At 32.4% G+C, this 18,163-nt stretch overlaps 2 protein-coding genes across 2 annotated transcripts in view; one reads left to right on the plus strand and one right to left on the minus strand.

Annotated features, from left to right (window-relative positions):
- Positions 1–264: 264 nt before the first annotated feature.
- LOC106050779 (retinol dehydrogenase 7-like) lies at positions 265–10,648 on the minus strand. Its single transcript, XM_056043849.1, has 7 exons — positions 10,177–10,648; positions 9,404–9,530; positions 8,710–8,795; positions 5,813–5,995; positions 5,034–5,171; positions 4,180–4,253; positions 265–2,942 (listed from the first exon to the last, which is right to left on the minus strand). The coding sequence occupies exons 1-7, from the start codon at positions 10,475–10,477 to the stop codon at positions 2,673–2,675; spliced, it is 1,179 nt and encodes a 392-aa protein (XP_055899824.1). The 5' UTR covers positions 10,478–10,648; the 3' UTR covers positions 265–2,672.
- Positions 10,649–10,699: 51 nt separating this feature from the next.
- Positions 10,700–18,163, plus strand: part of LOC129928657 (ER membrane protein complex subunit 10-like) — a 95,494-nt gene continuing 88,030 nt past the window's right edge. Inside the window, exons 1-6 of the mRNA XM_056043850.1 lie at positions 10,700–10,832; positions 12,566–12,623; positions 13,477–13,589; positions 13,839–13,931; positions 14,027–14,208; positions 15,470–15,566. Coding sequence (XP_055899825.1) covers positions 10,755–10,832; positions 12,566–12,623; positions 13,477–13,589; positions 13,839–13,931; positions 14,027–14,208; positions 15,470–15,566 — 621 coding nt within the window. The 5' untranslated portion in view covers positions 10,700–10,754. The remainder of the gene's footprint in view (positions 10,833–12,565; positions 12,624–13,476; positions 13,590–13,838; positions 13,932–14,026; positions 14,209–15,469; positions 15,567–18,163) is intronic.

The following is an 18,163-nucleotide window of genomic DNA, read 5'->3' on the forward strand; positions in this document are numbered from 1 at the left end:
CAAGGACTTATTTGCTGCTAATTTTGCCATGTGCCATAACACAACTTCAGGGATTTTCAATAACTTCTCAAGTGCACATACAATGATACAGATTATGAACTCTATTATCTTATATAACAAAGATGTTACTTCAAAAAAGAAGATGATTACACCCTATGCATCATGCATCTAGTTACTATTGATGACAGGGTGGGGGTAGCTGTATTTCTCTGTACTAGTTGAGTTAAAGTAACATGAATACTACAGGTATCAATGAGTCAAACATCTTGATGAAAGAATTTTTATTGATCACAACATTACAAGTTGACATTTCAAATGTAACATTCAAGTTGCAAGCTTTCAATGAATGTTACAACCAAAAAAAAAGGACATTTTTTTTAAAGCACTTTGAATTGACGACAATATTTTATTTCAACAGTTGGCAATGCTCATTTCTTAATGCACATACTAGCAATGCCAACTTAAAGAAGCATTAGCTTTATGAAATTCAAAATACTTTATAAATTTAACGTTTTTGATGCAATTTTAAACATTATATATTTACAGACAAAACAAAAAAAAAAGACTTGTATATAACATTCAACGAAATTGTTAGATAAACTATCCTAGAATTAAGCTAATAAATGCAATGTATAAATACAAGAATGCCCATCAATAAATGAACTAAAATTCACATCATTTTAGAGTCTAGACATATGTGCTTCATGACTCAATAAACTGCTCCAGTGCATTCGAGAGAAACCAGTTATGGTGCTCCAATGCATTCATCTGAGATGTGCTGAAAGTCATTTCATTGAAGTAGAATTGTAATCTATATACAGACCATAGATAATGTCCAGGTACCAAGGGAACTTTAAGCCTCTTCAAAAATGCCTCACTCTTTATTTAACCACCACAACTGCATCCACTTCATCAGACTCTCGGTCCAGTCAATTAAGAGAACATTGTGTTGATCAAACAGAAAACTTGAAACTAATAATTGAAATTACTGTAAACAAATTACTAGAATTTTAATTTTTCTACTGTCAACAACAACTCAAATGCTTTTGTATGTATATAATTCCAACTACAAAACAAAACTTCAAATAAATTAAAATATATTGCACAGGGTTGAAGTCGATAGTCTAAACGTATGAAGTGATTGAAATTGAACATGACAGTTTACAGACAATAGCAACACACATATCAGTCAAATTTGAGTTCTTTAAATTGGGGAGGGGGGGGGGGGGGAAAGACAAAATATTCAGTTTTGTTCTGGATTTTAAAAGTTTTTAGCTGAATTTATAGGTCAGTGTTCTAAGCCATCATAGAGCTCATTAAGAAATGTTTGTGACAGTCATGCTTCACTAAGAGTCCAGTAGTTTTGGTGAACTTTGTGACAGTCATGCTTCACTAAGAGTCCAGTAGTTTTGGTGAACTTTGTGACAGTCATGATAATTAGAGTCAAGTAGGCTGGTGAAGTATTTAGTTCAGAACTTTTTTGTATGCTTCAGAATGCACTGAGCATATAAAATAAATTGTACAGACTTGCTCAATGAAACCTTAAGAAAAAGAAAAAAATACACACCACATTGTTATTTTGTTATTTAGGCCATTAGGTCAAAGAGATAACAAGTTCATTCACATCACAATGATACAGGACTGCTGAATGAAGTCACTAAATGATTTCATTACATTATTTAAAATAATTTAAGAACTCAGTTCAGGGGTTCTAAACTTGTGTAGGAAGTTCTAAAAACAAAACAGGGTTTAGTTCATTTACTATGGTCTAATTCATTCACCATGATCTGGTTCATTCTCCATCACCTAGCTCATTTATAATAGCTGTTCATTATGTGTCAATATTTTGGCATGAGACAAACTTGATTAATGACAGTTACAACCCCTAGTGCATAATAAAATATGTCTATGGCCTATCTAATACACTTTGATTTTCTCAAATAAATAATAGTTTTCTGTACAGAGATAACCCCTTAGCATCAAGTGTGTCCTCTTGAGATAATCTTATAGCAAAAACATTGACAATAATTTCAAAAACAAAAAAAAGATTATCAACAAAACACACACAAAACAACTATCTTTTTCAACATTAAAAAGACAAAATGAACAAGAAAGCTCACACAACTTTTCTCATCCCGAAAGCCTTAGACAACAAGAATTAGTATCCATTCATTAAATGTCACATTTTGAGCATCAGTGTTGAATTCAATCAGTTTGAAAAGACACACAGGAAAAATGTTTTAGTTTTAGACTTAGAATTCACGTAGTGGCATTTATTCTAGCGTTCACCGTTGGACCTACTTCAGGCCCAAGTAGGGTTACTAATGCTCAAAGGAAGGGAATGTTTCTGAACAAAAAAAAACAACACAATAATAAGCAATGCATTCAATTAGCTGAGAGATATAAATATAGAAATACTAAATGTCTTTGTTCCTGCAGCAAATAGTGAATAATAAAAAAAAATTATAAATAGAGTAAATGTGATAAAGAATTTAAATACATCTGATCTTTTGTACACCACACACAAGTTAACTCAGTGTAACCAAAGATCACGCTTTCAAAACAAATGACATTGGTAATACTTATTATGCAATACACACTGAACACATTTCATCACGCTCCTCTAGGAAAGAGAACTCTAGGCGATCAGGGGAAATAATATTGTGCAGCTCTCACTTTCCTTCGCAGTAGGCATTGAGGCGAAGGCGTCTGGGGAGAACACAGATACTGTTTGAAAGACAGTCTGCGAGCCAGACAGGCAATAGAGGGCAAAGAAAGAAAAGTATCTCGGCCCCGGTGTCGCAAGGATAGCGTTCTTTTGGTCGCTTGGAAAGCAGAGCACTTCGCATGCATCGGATAACTGGCGTGAGATCCTTCGAATATTTTTGAAATGATGAGTCCAAGTGAGAGTAAGCATCATCCAGATATGCCTTGTTATAGATCTGAAAATAGAGCAGAGCTTCATAGATAAGTTTAATTATATGTTAAATTATGATGTTTTAATATAACAAAAACTTTTTCCCTTATAGTAATACGATAGATCTAGTTACGAACTCAAAGTGACAGGAAAACAAAAAAACTTTCTTTTGATGTGAAACAAAGGTTTCGGTTCACACTCGTATTAGCCCGACAACATTACCTCCCCATAAAGAAGCCTGGTTGCTGTAGGGTAAAGCACATGGCATCAGAACCGAGTAGGTGTTGGCTTGATTCTTGTTGAAGACACATGGTTTTTATTTTTTGGTATTTTTTAACCCACCCCGTTGAAAGTATTGTGACTATGGCTTGAATGTTTATTAAACGTAAAATAAAGTATCAACATTCGTTTGCAATCAAATTATAATTTCATTGTATGCTACAGGGTATTCATAAAGTCACATATAACTCGTATAAAAATAAAGAAAAATTGTCCAAAACATTTTGTCATTTCTTTCCAATAGCAAAATAATTAAATGAAAACATCTTTTATTTTGCTTTAAGAAACCCTTTTGTGTACCTATTTTTGTTTTAGAAGTGTTGTGTATTAAACAGCCTGTTTATGTTTATCTTGCTAAATTAACCTGTCTATGTGTATCAACTAAATCAACCTGTCTATGTGTATCAACTAAATCAACCTGTTTATGTTTATCTTGCTAAATTAACCTGTCTATGTGTATCAAATAAATCAACCTGTCTATGTGTATCAACTAAATCAACCTGTTTATGTTTATCTTGCTAAATTAACCTGTCTATGTGTATCAACTAAATCAACCTGTCTATGTGTATCAACTAAATCAACCTGTTTATGTTTATCTTGCTAAATTAACCTGTCTATGTGTATCAACTAAATCAACCTGTCTATGTGTATCAACTAAATCAACCTGTTTATGTTTATCTTGCTAAATTAACCTGTCTATGTGTATCAACTAAATCAACCTGTCTATGTGTATCAACTAAATCAACCTGTCTATGTGTATCAACTAAATCAACCTGTCTATGTGTATCAACTAAATCAACCTGTCTATGTGTATCAACTAAATCAACCTGTCTATGTGTATCAACTAAATCAACCTGTCTATGTGTATCAACTAAATCAACCTGTCTATGTGTATCAACTAAATCAATCTGTCTATGTTTATCCTGCTTGGCGTACATATACCAGACTTTGTGATTTCTAGGTACAGACAAATCAGAATTTACCTTTTTGGTTTCCTCATTTAAAGAATCCCACAATTCCTCTTTCCTTTCCATTAAAGCAGCTCCTTGCATATTTCCTAAAATAGAACAGTAAGAAATAAGACAATAAGAACAAATTTTATTCCACTTTCCCTGACCACATTGTTCAGTAAGACATTACTCCAAAAAAGTCCCAGTGTTCCCTGATCACACACATATGACCTGTGTTATGGTCATGTGATCAAAAGCTTTAGTAGAACAGAGACAGAGTGTGTAGGGAGTTCAGTTCAGGACAGCAATGCAGTTAGGATGGTGCTGTGATAGCAAGTGTATGTGTTTTGAGTGGCTAGTAGTGCAGTGTGTGTGCCTGTGTATGAAATGTCCAGTTGACTTTCATTATACATGGATGAGTGAGCAGCAAGTGTGTAAGTCAGGACTGTGTGTAAAAGTGGGTCAGATTCACAAGAAGATACTGGAGTGAAGGAGACGAATAGAAGACTAATAAAATCAATGTGTTGATTGAGACTCTTGTTGTTTTTAGTAAGTCTATTACAGGTGCGGTCCAATGTGAGCCCTTGAGAATGTAGATGTACGAGTCCAGGAGTATACAGAGAGACTAGGAGAGTTTGGTACGGCCGTTCTGTTATGTACACCAACACGTTTGTTATTAGTGAAGTCTATGGTGTTGTATTGGCTGTTGATGTATTTAGTTATTAAACTACCACATTGTTATTTGGAACTCTTGTTGTCAGGTTCTTCAGCTAGATGTGTTGCGATCAGCAGTAGAGAAAATCTACAATACCATTTTCACACATATTGTTCACTGCTTTTATTACTGTTGTATATATTTTAGTTTCAACTTCTGAAATGAATGTTACCTGTATAGTAAGCTATTGGTTCTACTATGGACACATCCACTTCCCACTTCTTCATCTCAAGCCTTAGTGTGTTGCTGAAGGCCACAAGGGCATGTTTGGACATACTGTAGGCGCCATTACCTTCCAAAGAGATTCTTCCTAAGTAACACAATGCAAGAAAAACAAAAACATACTTCTTAGTTTATTCACTCTAGCCTGATTGGAAAAAAAACTTTTTTAATCTTATCTTATATAATACAGACGTTACTTCAAAAAAGAAGATGATTACGTCCTACGCGTCATGCATTAAGTCATGCATATTAACCAATGAAGTCTCACAGGACTGAGATATATTGAAAATAAAAAGGCGGGTGTGAGACCAAGACGAAATAAGTTAAATATAGAATGTAATAAGCTGAAACTTTGATCATTCCACAGTCAGACATTAAATATTCTGTTTCAACTTTAGAATAAGGTACTTTGATTTAGTAGTTTTACAGGTAAGAAAGAGTTGTTGAATTGGCAAATCAACCCAAACCAAGCGTCATAGAAGGCCTGAACACTGACCTGCAACGTCGCAACCTGTGGGCAGCTTAAACCGATAGCTTGCTGACATGTCACAGGTCTGTACGACATGGCAACCAGCTATTGGTCTCCACTGCCGACAGGTTGCAACGTTAGAGATCAATGTTCAGGCCTTCATCAACTGGTCTTGAGTCAACTCTGTTCTATATAAAGCAGGCTTCATTTATGGTATTGCTTTGAAAGTTGTCATTAAAGTAGAAAAAAGGTGAAATTACCTAATAAACTGGAAACATTGATAATTCTTCCATGAGCTTGCTTGATCAATGGCAGCACAGCTTTGGTCAGACGAATGGCACCAAACAGATTGACGTCCATTACCTTCTGCAAAATTTGGTCTGAAGTTATTTCCAGGTCAGCAAAGTACCAGACACCAGCATTGTTTACTAGGCCCCACAAACCTGGAACAAAATTATTTTCATGTTAGAATGTTTTTACATGCAGCATGAAATCTGGACAAAGTGGCCATTTACTCTCCGTTAAGACTAAAACAAAAAGATTTTAAAACTCCTTTATTCCACTTTCAGTCAGGGTGTTCAAAGGCCACTTTTGTCGTCACTGAGAAGTACATAGAAGCCTAATTTTGACAATGTCTCAAGTTACCTTTCTTGGGCAGAGGAATAATTACTGATTGGGTCCATTCTTTTGGCCATGTTTTTTCGTCCCATATATTCTGGCAGATTGTCAAAAAAATTTAGTTATATGTGAGCCGCTGTGTTATAAAACTGCTGATGGTATGTTATCAATTCCAGGCAAGATGCTACCTTTGCGTGATTTTATTGCTTCCTCTACTTCTGATTCTAGAATCAGAGCTTTTTAAAAGTTCTCTGTTGTCCCAAGATAATTTGTTGGACTGTAGTTGTGATTTATCTAGAAGTTATACAAATCTTTGCAATATTCTGTCCATCTTCCATGCACATCTGCTTCTTATAAAATACTTGAAATACTACAAAAAAAGAAGTTGATTAAATCCTATGGATGCCCTTAAGTCAATATAGTCATGCATGTTAATCAATGACTTAACTTCTGCCAAGTCATTTTTCCTGCTGACTCAGACAATCCATTCCATGCTCTAATAGCACTATGGAAGAAGGAGCATTTGTACACATTTGTCCTAGCATATGGTTTATGATGTTGCTACATATTATGTATGCTAGGATTTTACTTGTGATGCTGGTTAGTGATACTGGTCTGAATCGGTTTGAATGTTTTGCTGCTATTATAAAGTTTGAATGTTTTGCTGCTATTATAAAGTTTGAATGTTTTGCTGCTATTATAAAGTTTGAATGTTTTGCTGCTATTATAAAGTTTGAATGTTTTGCTGCTATTATAAAGTTTGAATGTTTTGCTGCTATTATAAAGTTTGAATGTTTTGCTGCTATTATAAAGTTTGAATGTTTTGCTGCTATTATAAAGTTTGAATGTTTTGCTGCTATTATAAAGTTTGAATGTTTTGCTGCTATTATAAAGTTTGAATGTTTTGCTGCTATTATAAAGTTTGAATGTTTTGCTGCTATTATAAAGTTTGAATGTTTTGCTGCTATTATAAAGTTTGAATGTTTTGCTGCTATTATAAAGTTTGAATGTTTTGCTGCTATTATAAAGTTTGAATGTTTTACTGCTATTATATAGTTTGAATATATTTTTTTGCTGTTATAAAGTTTGAATGTTTTATTACTGTTAATCGGTTTCAATGTTTCACCTATATTATAAACATTGCATGTTATACTGCTATTATAAAGATTGTATGTTATACTGCTATTATAAAGTTTGAATGTTTAATTTCTATAATACAGTTCAAATGTTTTACTGCTATTATAAAGTTTGAATATTTAAAAGCTGTTATAAAGATTACATGTTTAACTGCTTTTATTAAGCTTGAATGTTTTATGACTATTATAAAGTTTGAATGTTTTAATGCTGTTAATTGGTTTCAATATTTCACTGCTATTAAATATGTTTTACTGATATTACAAAGTTTAAATATTTGATCACTATTATAAAGTTTGAATGTTTTATTGATATGAATCAGTTGATTGTTTCACTACCATTATAAGTTTGAATGTTTTACTGCTACTATAAAGAATTAATGTTTTACTGCTATTATAAAGTTTGAATATTTTCCCCGCTTTTATAAAGTTTAAATGTTTTGCTGCCATTATAAAGTTTCACCACTATTATAAAGTTTGAAAGTTTCACCACTATTATAAAGTTTGAAAGTTTCACCACTATTATAAAGTTTGAAAGTTTCACCACTATTATAAAGTTTGAAAGTTTCACCACTATTATAAAGTTTGAAAGTTTCACCACTATTATAAAGTTTGAAAGTTTCACCACTATTATAAAGTTTGAAAGTTTCACCACTATTATAAAGTTTGAAAGTTTCACCACTATTATAAAGTTTGAAAGTTTCACCACTATTATAAAGTTTAAAAGTTTCACCACTATTATAAAGTTTGAAAGTTTCACCACTATTATAAAGTTTAAAAGTTTCACCACTATTATAAAGTTTGAAAGTTTCACCACTATTATAAAGTTTGAAAGTTTCACCACTATTATAAAGTTTGAAAGTTTCACCACTATTATAAAGTTTGAAAGTTTCACCACTATTATAAAGTTTGAAAGTTTCACCACTATTATAAAGTTTGAAAGTTTCACCACTATTATAAAGTTTGAAAGTTTCACCACTATTATGAAGTTAAAAGGTTTCACTGCTATTATAAAGCTGGAGTGTTTCATGGCCATTATAAAGATTCAATGCTTTAACTTTTAATTGGTTTGAATGATTCACTGCTATTATAAAATTTGAGTGTTTCAGAAAATAGAAGCCATATATTATTGTTAACAGATTAGTATATCAAAATGGCAAGAGATGACTGTAGGCATGGTTTGAACTTTGGACCAACATAATATACAAATCAGTCCGCCATTTATTTTAAAAGAAATATAGCTGATTCTAAAGGGTCAAATGAAATTTCAATACTATTATATGACATATTTTTTAAAATCAAATCACCACAGGTAAACTTTTTTAAAATTCAAAATTCATTTCCCTTACATCATACACTGCCAGGCTTTGTCGAAAAAAATAATACCAAATGATACTGCTACTCACCCTCATCCCCAACAGTGCTTTTGATCAGACTGGCAGCTGCTTCAATGTCCTTTGGTTTGGTTACATCTAAACGTAAGAGTTTTAATCTGAAAAAAAAATTGTGGGGGGAAATTTTGTAATTAAAGTTTGTTTTTTTACACAAGTATTACCATATATACTTACAAAAAAAGAAGAAATATAAATCAAGTAATACATTTTTATCTTACAAAAAAAATAATTAAAATGTATTACTTTATACTTTTATTAAGTAAATTTCCATTTGAAAAAGAATTGTTTTTTAAAATAATAAATGAGTACTTAAGATAGGATAAGGTGCTACCTATACAATTTTATATTGTGTAAAGATGATCAATCATCAAGTGTAAAAGCCTGCATACAATCAAACTTTGTTGAAAAGAGATTGTTGGTGGGGGAGTTCTAAGTGAGCTTTTTTTTAATGGAATAATAATAATACTCATTTTCCTTATAACTGTTGCTAAATAAAAATTTTATTCAATGTAAAATTCTATAATGCTTAACCATACAAAAAAAAATAATTTAGATTTATTCTTAGCAATTTTAAAGTTTACAATTAAACTCAATCAAATACTAAAACTTGCTCCAATAATGTTTCTCTTATAAATTCAGCATCATTTTTTAACTGTCATTAAAAAATATTTTCATTTTTGTAAAAAAATTATTTGTTAAAATTTACCTATCGGAACATTTGCTTTTTAAGTCTTTGGCTCCAGCACCTTGCTCATCAAGGCATCCAGCAAACACTTGCATTCCCAAACTGTCTAACTTCAAGGCAAGTGCATTTCCAAATCCACTGTCGCAGCCTGACAATATTCGGACAGAATTGAATCAATATATAATATTTTTACAACTTCACAATTTTGTTGTTTTCTGAAAAGTTTATAGATCTATTTACATTAATAACACAAATTACAATGGCAAAATTGTTTTTTTTAAGCAAAACATTACTGGTCAAACCGCAAACTTTCCCTGACTTTCACAGCTACAACTCAAGTGAGTTTAAGCTATGCTGTAATTGAGGTGTTGCAAAGTTCTGGACTGTTGTTTGGTGGTCTTGATGGTCCCAGGTTCAAATTTTGCCCACTGCCATCCCCATAGTCATGAGGGAAGTTTGGGATGGGATGTAATTATCTTCAAGTCTGAAGGAACATCTGAAACATGTTTACAAAAAAAAACAAGTTTCAGACAAATTGAAATTCCTTCAGAAATTAAGATTATTACATCCTAGCCCTAACATCCTGCAGCACAGCAGGGGATAACTTGGAGGGGGGGGGGGAGTTGAACTTCAGATTCCAGTGACAGCTGTCTAAAACCTTACCACCTTACCAAGCAGGTTTGGGCTTTAGTTTTAGTAATGAAAGTTGCTAATTTAACAGTCCTAGATTTAGTTTAGTCTTGATTAAGCTTTGCTTAATTCTTGACTTAAGAGTCCTGGATATTAGTGTTTACCTGTTATGAGAACACTTTTTTTATCAGCTGGAAGGTTGTTAGCAGGTAAGATTGAATAGATGATCAAACACCCAACTGAAAATAGTAACAATCCTTGTGGGCCTTTTACAAGGAACTGACATAGTGGTTCTCCCAAAAATAAAATTATAAGGGTTAAGAAAGAGCGAAATCCAAATCTGAATTCGTTTGTAAAAAACTTCGACACCACTGCAATAGCAAAAGCCAATGTAACTGTAGAGTATAAAACTGAGTAGAAAACAATGTCGTCTTTGTTAATCTCATCTTGGATGTCTATTTCCATGTTGGTTGTGACTGGTTTGGCGAAAAGGTTTCAATATTATCAATTTATTGTCAATATAATCCGCAGAGTTTTGATGACTAGAGATCTAAGACCTAGATCTAAATGTTACTTTTATTTGTAAACACTTTCTCACATGGCCGCCATGAACAAACATTCATCGTTGCGATGAATAATAATCGTCTCTTTTATTGGGTACAGAAAGAGAGATTTAAAGAACAACAGTTTTGATTGGATAGAAAAAAGAATCTTTTTTTTCCTCTTGCAAAACTAAAACAAGATGGCGTCCTCCATGGGATTTATTTTGGGGCTCAGCTGTTCGGTGTATTTTTATGCTGTTATAGTCGTGGGGATTTCGGTAATTGCACCTGTTCACTTTTCTTGTTGTTTAGTTACAATATTGTCAATATAAACTCAGATAATACCATGCATAGAATCAATAGACCGGCCTAAAATTGTCGTTAATAACACTAAAAACAGTAACAATTACAAAGTGTAACAAAGGCAGGCCAGTCAAACTCAAGTCAAAGTCAAAAATAAAAATTAATTAGACTTAATTAGACTATTTCTACTAATTGTCACTAATAATAAATTTAAAAAACTAATAATTTAATAATCTAGATGTAGACTAGATCTAATTCAGTTTGAATATCTTTATCAATAATGATGATTATTTTGATGAATATCCTTCATTTGATAAAGTCAATCTAGATTATTCTAGATCTAGAGTCTAAGTCTATGACTATATGACCACTATGACTATGAGTATCAGTATAATTGTAAAAGTTTTTAGTATCATAGTATGTACTTATGTAGAGATCTATCTTGATCTCCTCTATTGACTCTAGCTAGACACTCAAGTCTATAATTCTATATTCTATGTCAGTTCCTTAACTAGTATAGATTTATAGATATATCTATCTAGATTTAGATTCTAGATCTAGATTTGTTCGAAAGCTGAGGTCATTGCTTTTTCACTGTCCATAACATCCACATATTATCATTATTATTATTGTGTCTTCATTTGGGTCTTGGAGTTTGTCTTATCTTATCTTATACAATACAGACATTACTTCAAAAAGATGATTATGTCCTACACATGTTCCTAGGTCAATTGAGTCAACATGTTATTCAATGACTTATATTCTGCTAATTCACTGGTTTTCCTGGCTGACTCAAGCAACCCATTCCATGTTCTAATATTAGCACTAGGAAAGAAGGAGCATTTGATATGGAATGACGAATGTGCCATTATCTTTGTGTATTTAAATTTTTTTTTTTGTATTATGGTATAGTGTTTTTATGTATTATAACCGCTACTTAACTTTTAAGTCTTCTTATCTTGAAGGGTTTCAAAATTTACTGTAATAGAGTAATACAAGAGTGGACAACCTTTTTGTAAATGATTAATAAATGTTAAAATACAAGAAAAGTTATAATTTTTTTCCCCACATTGAAAAAGGTGCTGGTACGCAGTACCGGTGCGTACCATCACAAAAAAAAACCCACTGTATATATAAATTTACTGTGGGCACATATGATTTTTGTAGGTGTCAGAAGGCTGCATAAAACTCTCCAGCAAGCCGCATGTGGCCAGTGGGTCGTAATTTGCCCACCTCTGAAGTAATATAAAATAAGTAATCAAAAGAGAATAACATTTTCTGATTTAATAAGTCACTGAATCACAGGCATCATCAAGGATTAGTGAATATTAATGTCACTGTGTCAATTTATAAAATACCTTAATTTTGTCATTCTGTCATAATGTACGGTTAAAACTAGTCTTTAATTCTGAATCTAATCTCTCGTAAAGTAAAAAAAAAATTGTTTCATAAAAATACTCCTAATTAGGCTAGTACTAAGCATTTTGATCATAAACCATTCTTAAAATATATTTTTTTTTACACATTTTTATAACTATATTTATTTACCATTCTCCCTTATTGCTTTGAATTATGACAACTTTAGTAGAGCTATATTTGAAGAAGTAATGTAACTTTACTGAATTATGGTTCGTGGTACAATGAATACAAATACTTTTATTTTTTTTTACTATTGTATAAATAAATAAAATATTTTTTTTTATTCCAGACAGAAGATGAATTTGAAGGCTCTAGAACCTTACCAATTGAGCACTCCTTTTCATCTGGTATGTATTGATTTCAGTAAATAAATAAACAAATATACAAGTCTTTAGAGCATATTTTACTTGTAAGTTCTTTTTCAGACTATTCTGTAATATGTAATAGACATTCAAAAAGGATGTTGTAGACCATTTAGTAAGATTTAATAGACTATTCAGTACAATGTAATAGATAGACTATTCAGTACAATGTAATAGATAGACTATTCTGTAAGATGTAAATAGATAGATAGACTATTCTGTAAGATGTTATAGACTAGTAAGATTTAATAAGACTATTCAGTAAGATGTTTTAGACTATTCTATAAGGTGTAATAGACTTTTCATTAAAATGTAATTCAGTAAAATGTAATAGACTATTCTGTAAAATGTATTAGAGAAGACTATTCAGTGAAGATGTAATAGACTATTCACTAAGTAATAGACTATTCAGTAAAATTTAATAGACTATTCTGTTACGTATGTAATAGACCATTCTGCAAGAAGTAATAGATTAGATTATTCAATAAGGATATAATAGACCATTCAGTAATAAATTACAGATGCTCAGGCAACCTATCCAATTCCTGAATCCATTGGTGTAGTGGACCTATTATACAAAACTACTTTAATTTTTTAACTGAAAAGTCTATTAAAATGGCGTCTATTTGCTTATTATTATCTAGGCATCATCACTTAGACCTATTAGTTAAGTTTCACTTTTAGACTATTTAATAAAATGTAATATAAGACTCATCACTTACACCTATCAATTGAATTTCACTTGTAAACTATTGAGTAAAATGTAAATAGACTATTTGTAAAATAGCAGGCATTGTTAGTGGTGAAAAAAAATTTTTTTTTTCTTCTTGGATTTCAGGTACAAAAGATTTCACCAAACATGGCACCATAATCATTCAATCATTGAAAGGAAATAAAGCCCAGTTCACACCTGGGTCGATTCTTACTTCCAAAGAAATAGAACTGCTGCGAGTAAGAGTGAATAATCTTTATATTTTAGATGATACATTTTTAATGTACCTGTAGTGAGATCATTAGAAAAAAAATAAGTCGTAGAAACCTCTTAAAATTTTATTTCTTAAAAACTATCATAAAGATGTAACCAATACTTTATATAAAGATTAAACCATATTCAATCAAAAGAGCTTACTAATGCCTAATACAAACAGCTTATTTCATACAAGTGTAGCATTAATAAAATTTAAATGTTGTTCCTTCTAGTCTGCAGCCAAAACAAATGGACTCTACAGAGTGCGGATACCTACAAAAGTCAGCGGAGATAACACAGTCTATGTCTCCGCAGCCACCAAAGCGGTATCTAGCCTTTTTTTCTTTGTTTCAATAATAAAGTTTAATTTAAGTTTAGTAACAGAAAAATGTTCAAGCGGAATTTTTACACTATGTTTCAGTGTAGCATTTTAGAGTCTGGGCTTGAAGAGGAAATCACAATCAATTTTGACCAGTCTGGTGAGGTCCTGGGAGTAAGTGTTGGAACCAAGATCCCGGCATGCACAGGTCTTGATGTACCAGATGCCAACCTAACAACTTGGAAAACTGTTGTAGAAATAGCCAGCACAGTGTCAGGGCCCATGTAAGCAATTCTGTTAATGTGTTGTTGTTTTTTTCATGAACAATGAGCTATTTCTATTTTGGTGTATGTTTACTAATATCCTTTCTCCTTGCTCTTAACTCTTTCTCTCCTAATTGACGATACCATCGTTGATTTGACCTCAAAAAATTAAATTAATGTTTAATTTTATAAATGTTTTTGTCATGTAAAAAGATCATGCATTCCCTTTAATTCTATACTAAATAAAACATTTTATGATAACAAACAACAAAGTTATTGAAGCCTAATCATAACAGGTAGTGAAATAGTAATGAGCAAATGAAGAGTTCTGTCAAATCGTGGGAAAATAATTACGGAGAGAAAGAGTTAACTTGGTAGTCTATACTTCATCATTCCTATAGAATGTGAGAGTTTTCAAGCATCACATCTATCTAACATTAAATTGTTTGAACATGAAAGTTACCTAATTGCTACTTTGATTATCAAGTAATGAAATAATAATGCATACAATTAGACTGTATTGAAAAAACAGACATTATCTAAATGAAACTTGTATAATTTGAAAAAAATATAACAATTGGATTGTTCTTTGTATTAAAACATGGGTCTTTATCTTATAAGGACTCTGACAATATTGACAAAGTTGCATCCAAACATGGGAGACCAGCATGCAATGTTGTAGTTTAAAATATCACAAGTTTTCTGTCACACATTTCTGCTTAAATAATGTTCAGCAGAAGCCAGTGACAGTAATATGTTGTTTTTGTGTGACATTCTCGTTTTGTTGTCGTTGGCTTTGTTCAGTTGTCTAACGGTTATGGTTCATCACCAAGAGATGGAATGGAAGCCTCGACATTAGCTATGGTCAAAACAATGTTACTCATACAGCAGTTCCACCCCTTCTCCATGCAGCCAATGTTTCAATTATATATATCAATAAAGTAACATTTCTAAGTGCTCCCCCCCCCCCCCCCTTCCATGCAGCCAATGTTTCAATTATATATATATCAATAAAGTAACATTTCTAAGTGCCCCCCCCCTCCCCCCCTCCGTCCCTTCCTGATTCATTCAAAAGATTTAAGAAAATAAATTTGAATATTTACTAGCTAATTGAGACACTTCTTCTCAATTTAAGATCACAATTTACTTTTAATAAAATTCTACATTATTCAGTTAAACAAAATACTTAGTCACTTTTCAAGTTTTGATTGTTTTTTTTCTTTCTTCCATTTCTTCATGCTTTTGTTTGAGTATGAACTTGATGCGTTATTTCCCCTTTCAGTCCTGATACCCAGACGTACATTGAGAAAATTAAACGAGATGAGCAAGAAAAGCTGAAAAACCAAGATGGAGATAACCGTTCCTTTTTAGGCAAATATGTGAGTACATCTATGTTTTAGTGTGGTCATTGTAATGTGTGGTCATTGTTATGTGGATGGGAGATGACAGATGACGACTTATTGTTTCCACTTGAAAGTGATGTACGTTTGAAAGTAGGCCTTACACTTTGGTAATTAAAATAGAACTTGAATTGTAATGATCTAAAAAAACATATGGTCCAAAATGATCTCAAACACATGTGATCCAAACACTAGTTATTCTAAGTTCAATGGTTCACATTAATAAAACTGGTTAGAAATGCAATTATTTAAGTTAAAATTGCAACAGAGTTAATAATCTCTTGACATACACCCTTTTTTCTTTTAATAATGTTAACACTAGTCTTTTATTACACTAGCTATTGATTTCTAATTGTATTTGTTTAAAAATTTATCACAATTTGACAGTCTGAATCTATTTATCAGCTTTTAGATATGACCCCCCCCCCCCTTCTTTTGTTTCTTTTGAAGCCCCATGTCTATTTAAGTTAGTTTTTTTTTACCGATGTGACGTTGGTCATTTTTAAAGATAGTGGTGGTTATTTTAACACCATTAAAATAATCTGAACTTTCAACAAATAACAAATTTACAATATGGCTTTTTAGAAATCTTATTGTTTGAATCTAAATGGCTTTTTTTTTTTTTTTTTGTATCTACCTCGGTATGTTACCTTCAGTTTGTAATTGTTTACATCACACTCTGTCGCTAGCATATTACTATGAAAAAAAAAGTATGACAGTTATATTTGTAAATATTTCTTTATGTCCTAGTGTCTAATAAATTTCAATGCACAAACACACACTCATACACACATCACATAATAAACAGTCAGTTAAACTGTTTTGGCACCACACATGATCTGTCTTCTGTCTTGGATAAAATCTCTTTCAATGACAGGCCCATCCATTAGTTTATGTACTCTTCCCATCTCTTTTCCTGATACTGTTCCCTGAAAGATGGTCTTTGCATGCCTTGATAACCTTTTGATATTGCCATAAAGTTTTAGTTTTTTTTTAGGTCCCTGCTTTCTGTTATAGAATGACTATGGTACATTTCATGGAAAGCCTGGACATTCGTTGTTTAATGAACATAATTACCCAAACTATAGTTCCTCCTTTTCCATGCAGCTGTTCGCCCCTAAGTAATCGCAAATAACCGATACAGTTTGGGATCCACAGTGTCGCCTGAAACTAACTGGTTTAGTCACCAGTTGCTCACCTTTGCCCCTACTCTCATCAGTGCTAACATTTTGGCTGGGCCGCATCTAAGCCACAGGTGAGGACCAGGAGTTGGACTGGTTGTTAGAGGTTCCTTCTAACTTGGGAGACAGCCCAGAGTTTCCTCTTAACCCTTTAAACATGTTTGGTAGTTTAGTCTCAAAACACTAGAATTGTAAAAAAAAAAAAGGCTCAGCACTTTAAGGGTTAAACAGTACATTCTTGGACCTCTCAACTTTGCTTGTGTTTTCCAAAGAAATGCTTTGCTATGTTATGCAGTACGTTTGCCACTTTTCTAGATGACAGATGGCACTGGCTAAAAAGAGCAAGTAAAAGGCTCTCACTCCCTTCTAGCCCCTTTTTTTCTTTTTTAACATTGTCTTATCTAAAAAAAATATGCTTCTTACCTTACCTTACCTTACCTTACCTCCCCTCCTTACCTTATCTTATCTTACCTTATCTTACCTTATCTTACCTTACCTTACCTCCTTACCTTATCTTATCTTACCTTACCTTACCTTATCTTACCTTACCTTATCTTACCTTATCTTACCTTACCTTACCTCCTTATCTTACCTTACCTTATCTTACCTTACCTTACCTTATCTTACCTTACCTTATCTTACATTACCTCCTTACCTTACCTTATCTTACCTTATCTTACCTTACCATACCTCCTTACCTTATCTTACCTTATCTTACCTTACCTTACCTTACCTCCTTACCTTACCTTATCTTACCTTATCTAATACAGACGTTACTTCAAAAAATATTATGTCTTACGCCTCATGCATCTAGTCATGCATATTAACCAATGATGTAAATTCTGCCAAGTCACTGGTTTTCCTGGCTGGCTCAGTCAACTCATTCCATGCTCTAATAGCATTAGGGAAGATGGAGGATTTGTACTCATTTGTCCTAGCATATGTAACGAGAAATGTGCCTTTATCTTTGTGTCTTTCTGTGTATTTTATTAAATTTTGTTTTTGTATTTGAAGATTATGGTTCAGTGTGTTATGTACAATTGCTCCTTTACTTGTAAGTCTTCCATCCTGAAGGCTTTCTAGATTTAGTGATTTTAACTAAAGGTTTACTCTAGTCAAATGTGAATATTCGTTTGTTATGAATTTGTTGTGTTGAATATGCTGTCAGTGTTTCTTTCTTTAAATCTTATGATGCTGACCCAATTTTTACTAAAAAAAAACGAAAAGCATCTTTTCTTATTATATTGATCTGATGTTGCACAACAGAAATAGCTTTGAATTCTGCAGACTTCTGCTGAGGTTTGTATATCAAGGGAGGTAATAGAGTGTACCTAGGCCAAGGCTGTGTCTGATTAACTCCCTTCCTTCTTGTCTCATTTCCATCTTTGCTTGTCA

Source organism: Biomphalaria glabrata, chromosome 10 (assembly GCF_947242115.1).
Source record: "Biomphalaria glabrata chromosome 10, xgBioGlab47.1, whole genome shotgun sequence".
NCBI lineage: Eukaryota > Metazoa > Mollusca > Gastropoda > Planorbidae > Biomphalaria > Biomphalaria glabrata.

Bases quoted from the DNA above. Each gene is read 5' to 3' on its own strand.
- LOC106050779 (XM_056043849.1), bottom strand. From the start codon at position 10,477: ATGGAAATAGACATCCAAGATGAGATTAACAAAGACGACATTGTTTTC. The intron at 5,172-5,812 runs GTAATTTCACCT...TGTGTTACTTAG, and splicing joins CAATGTTTCCAGTTTATTAG to GAAGAATCTCTTTGGAAGGT. The intron at 2,943-4,179 runs GTAAATTCTGAT...CTCTATTTTCAG, and splicing joins TAAATGAGGAAACCAAAAAG to ATCTATAACAAGGCATATCT.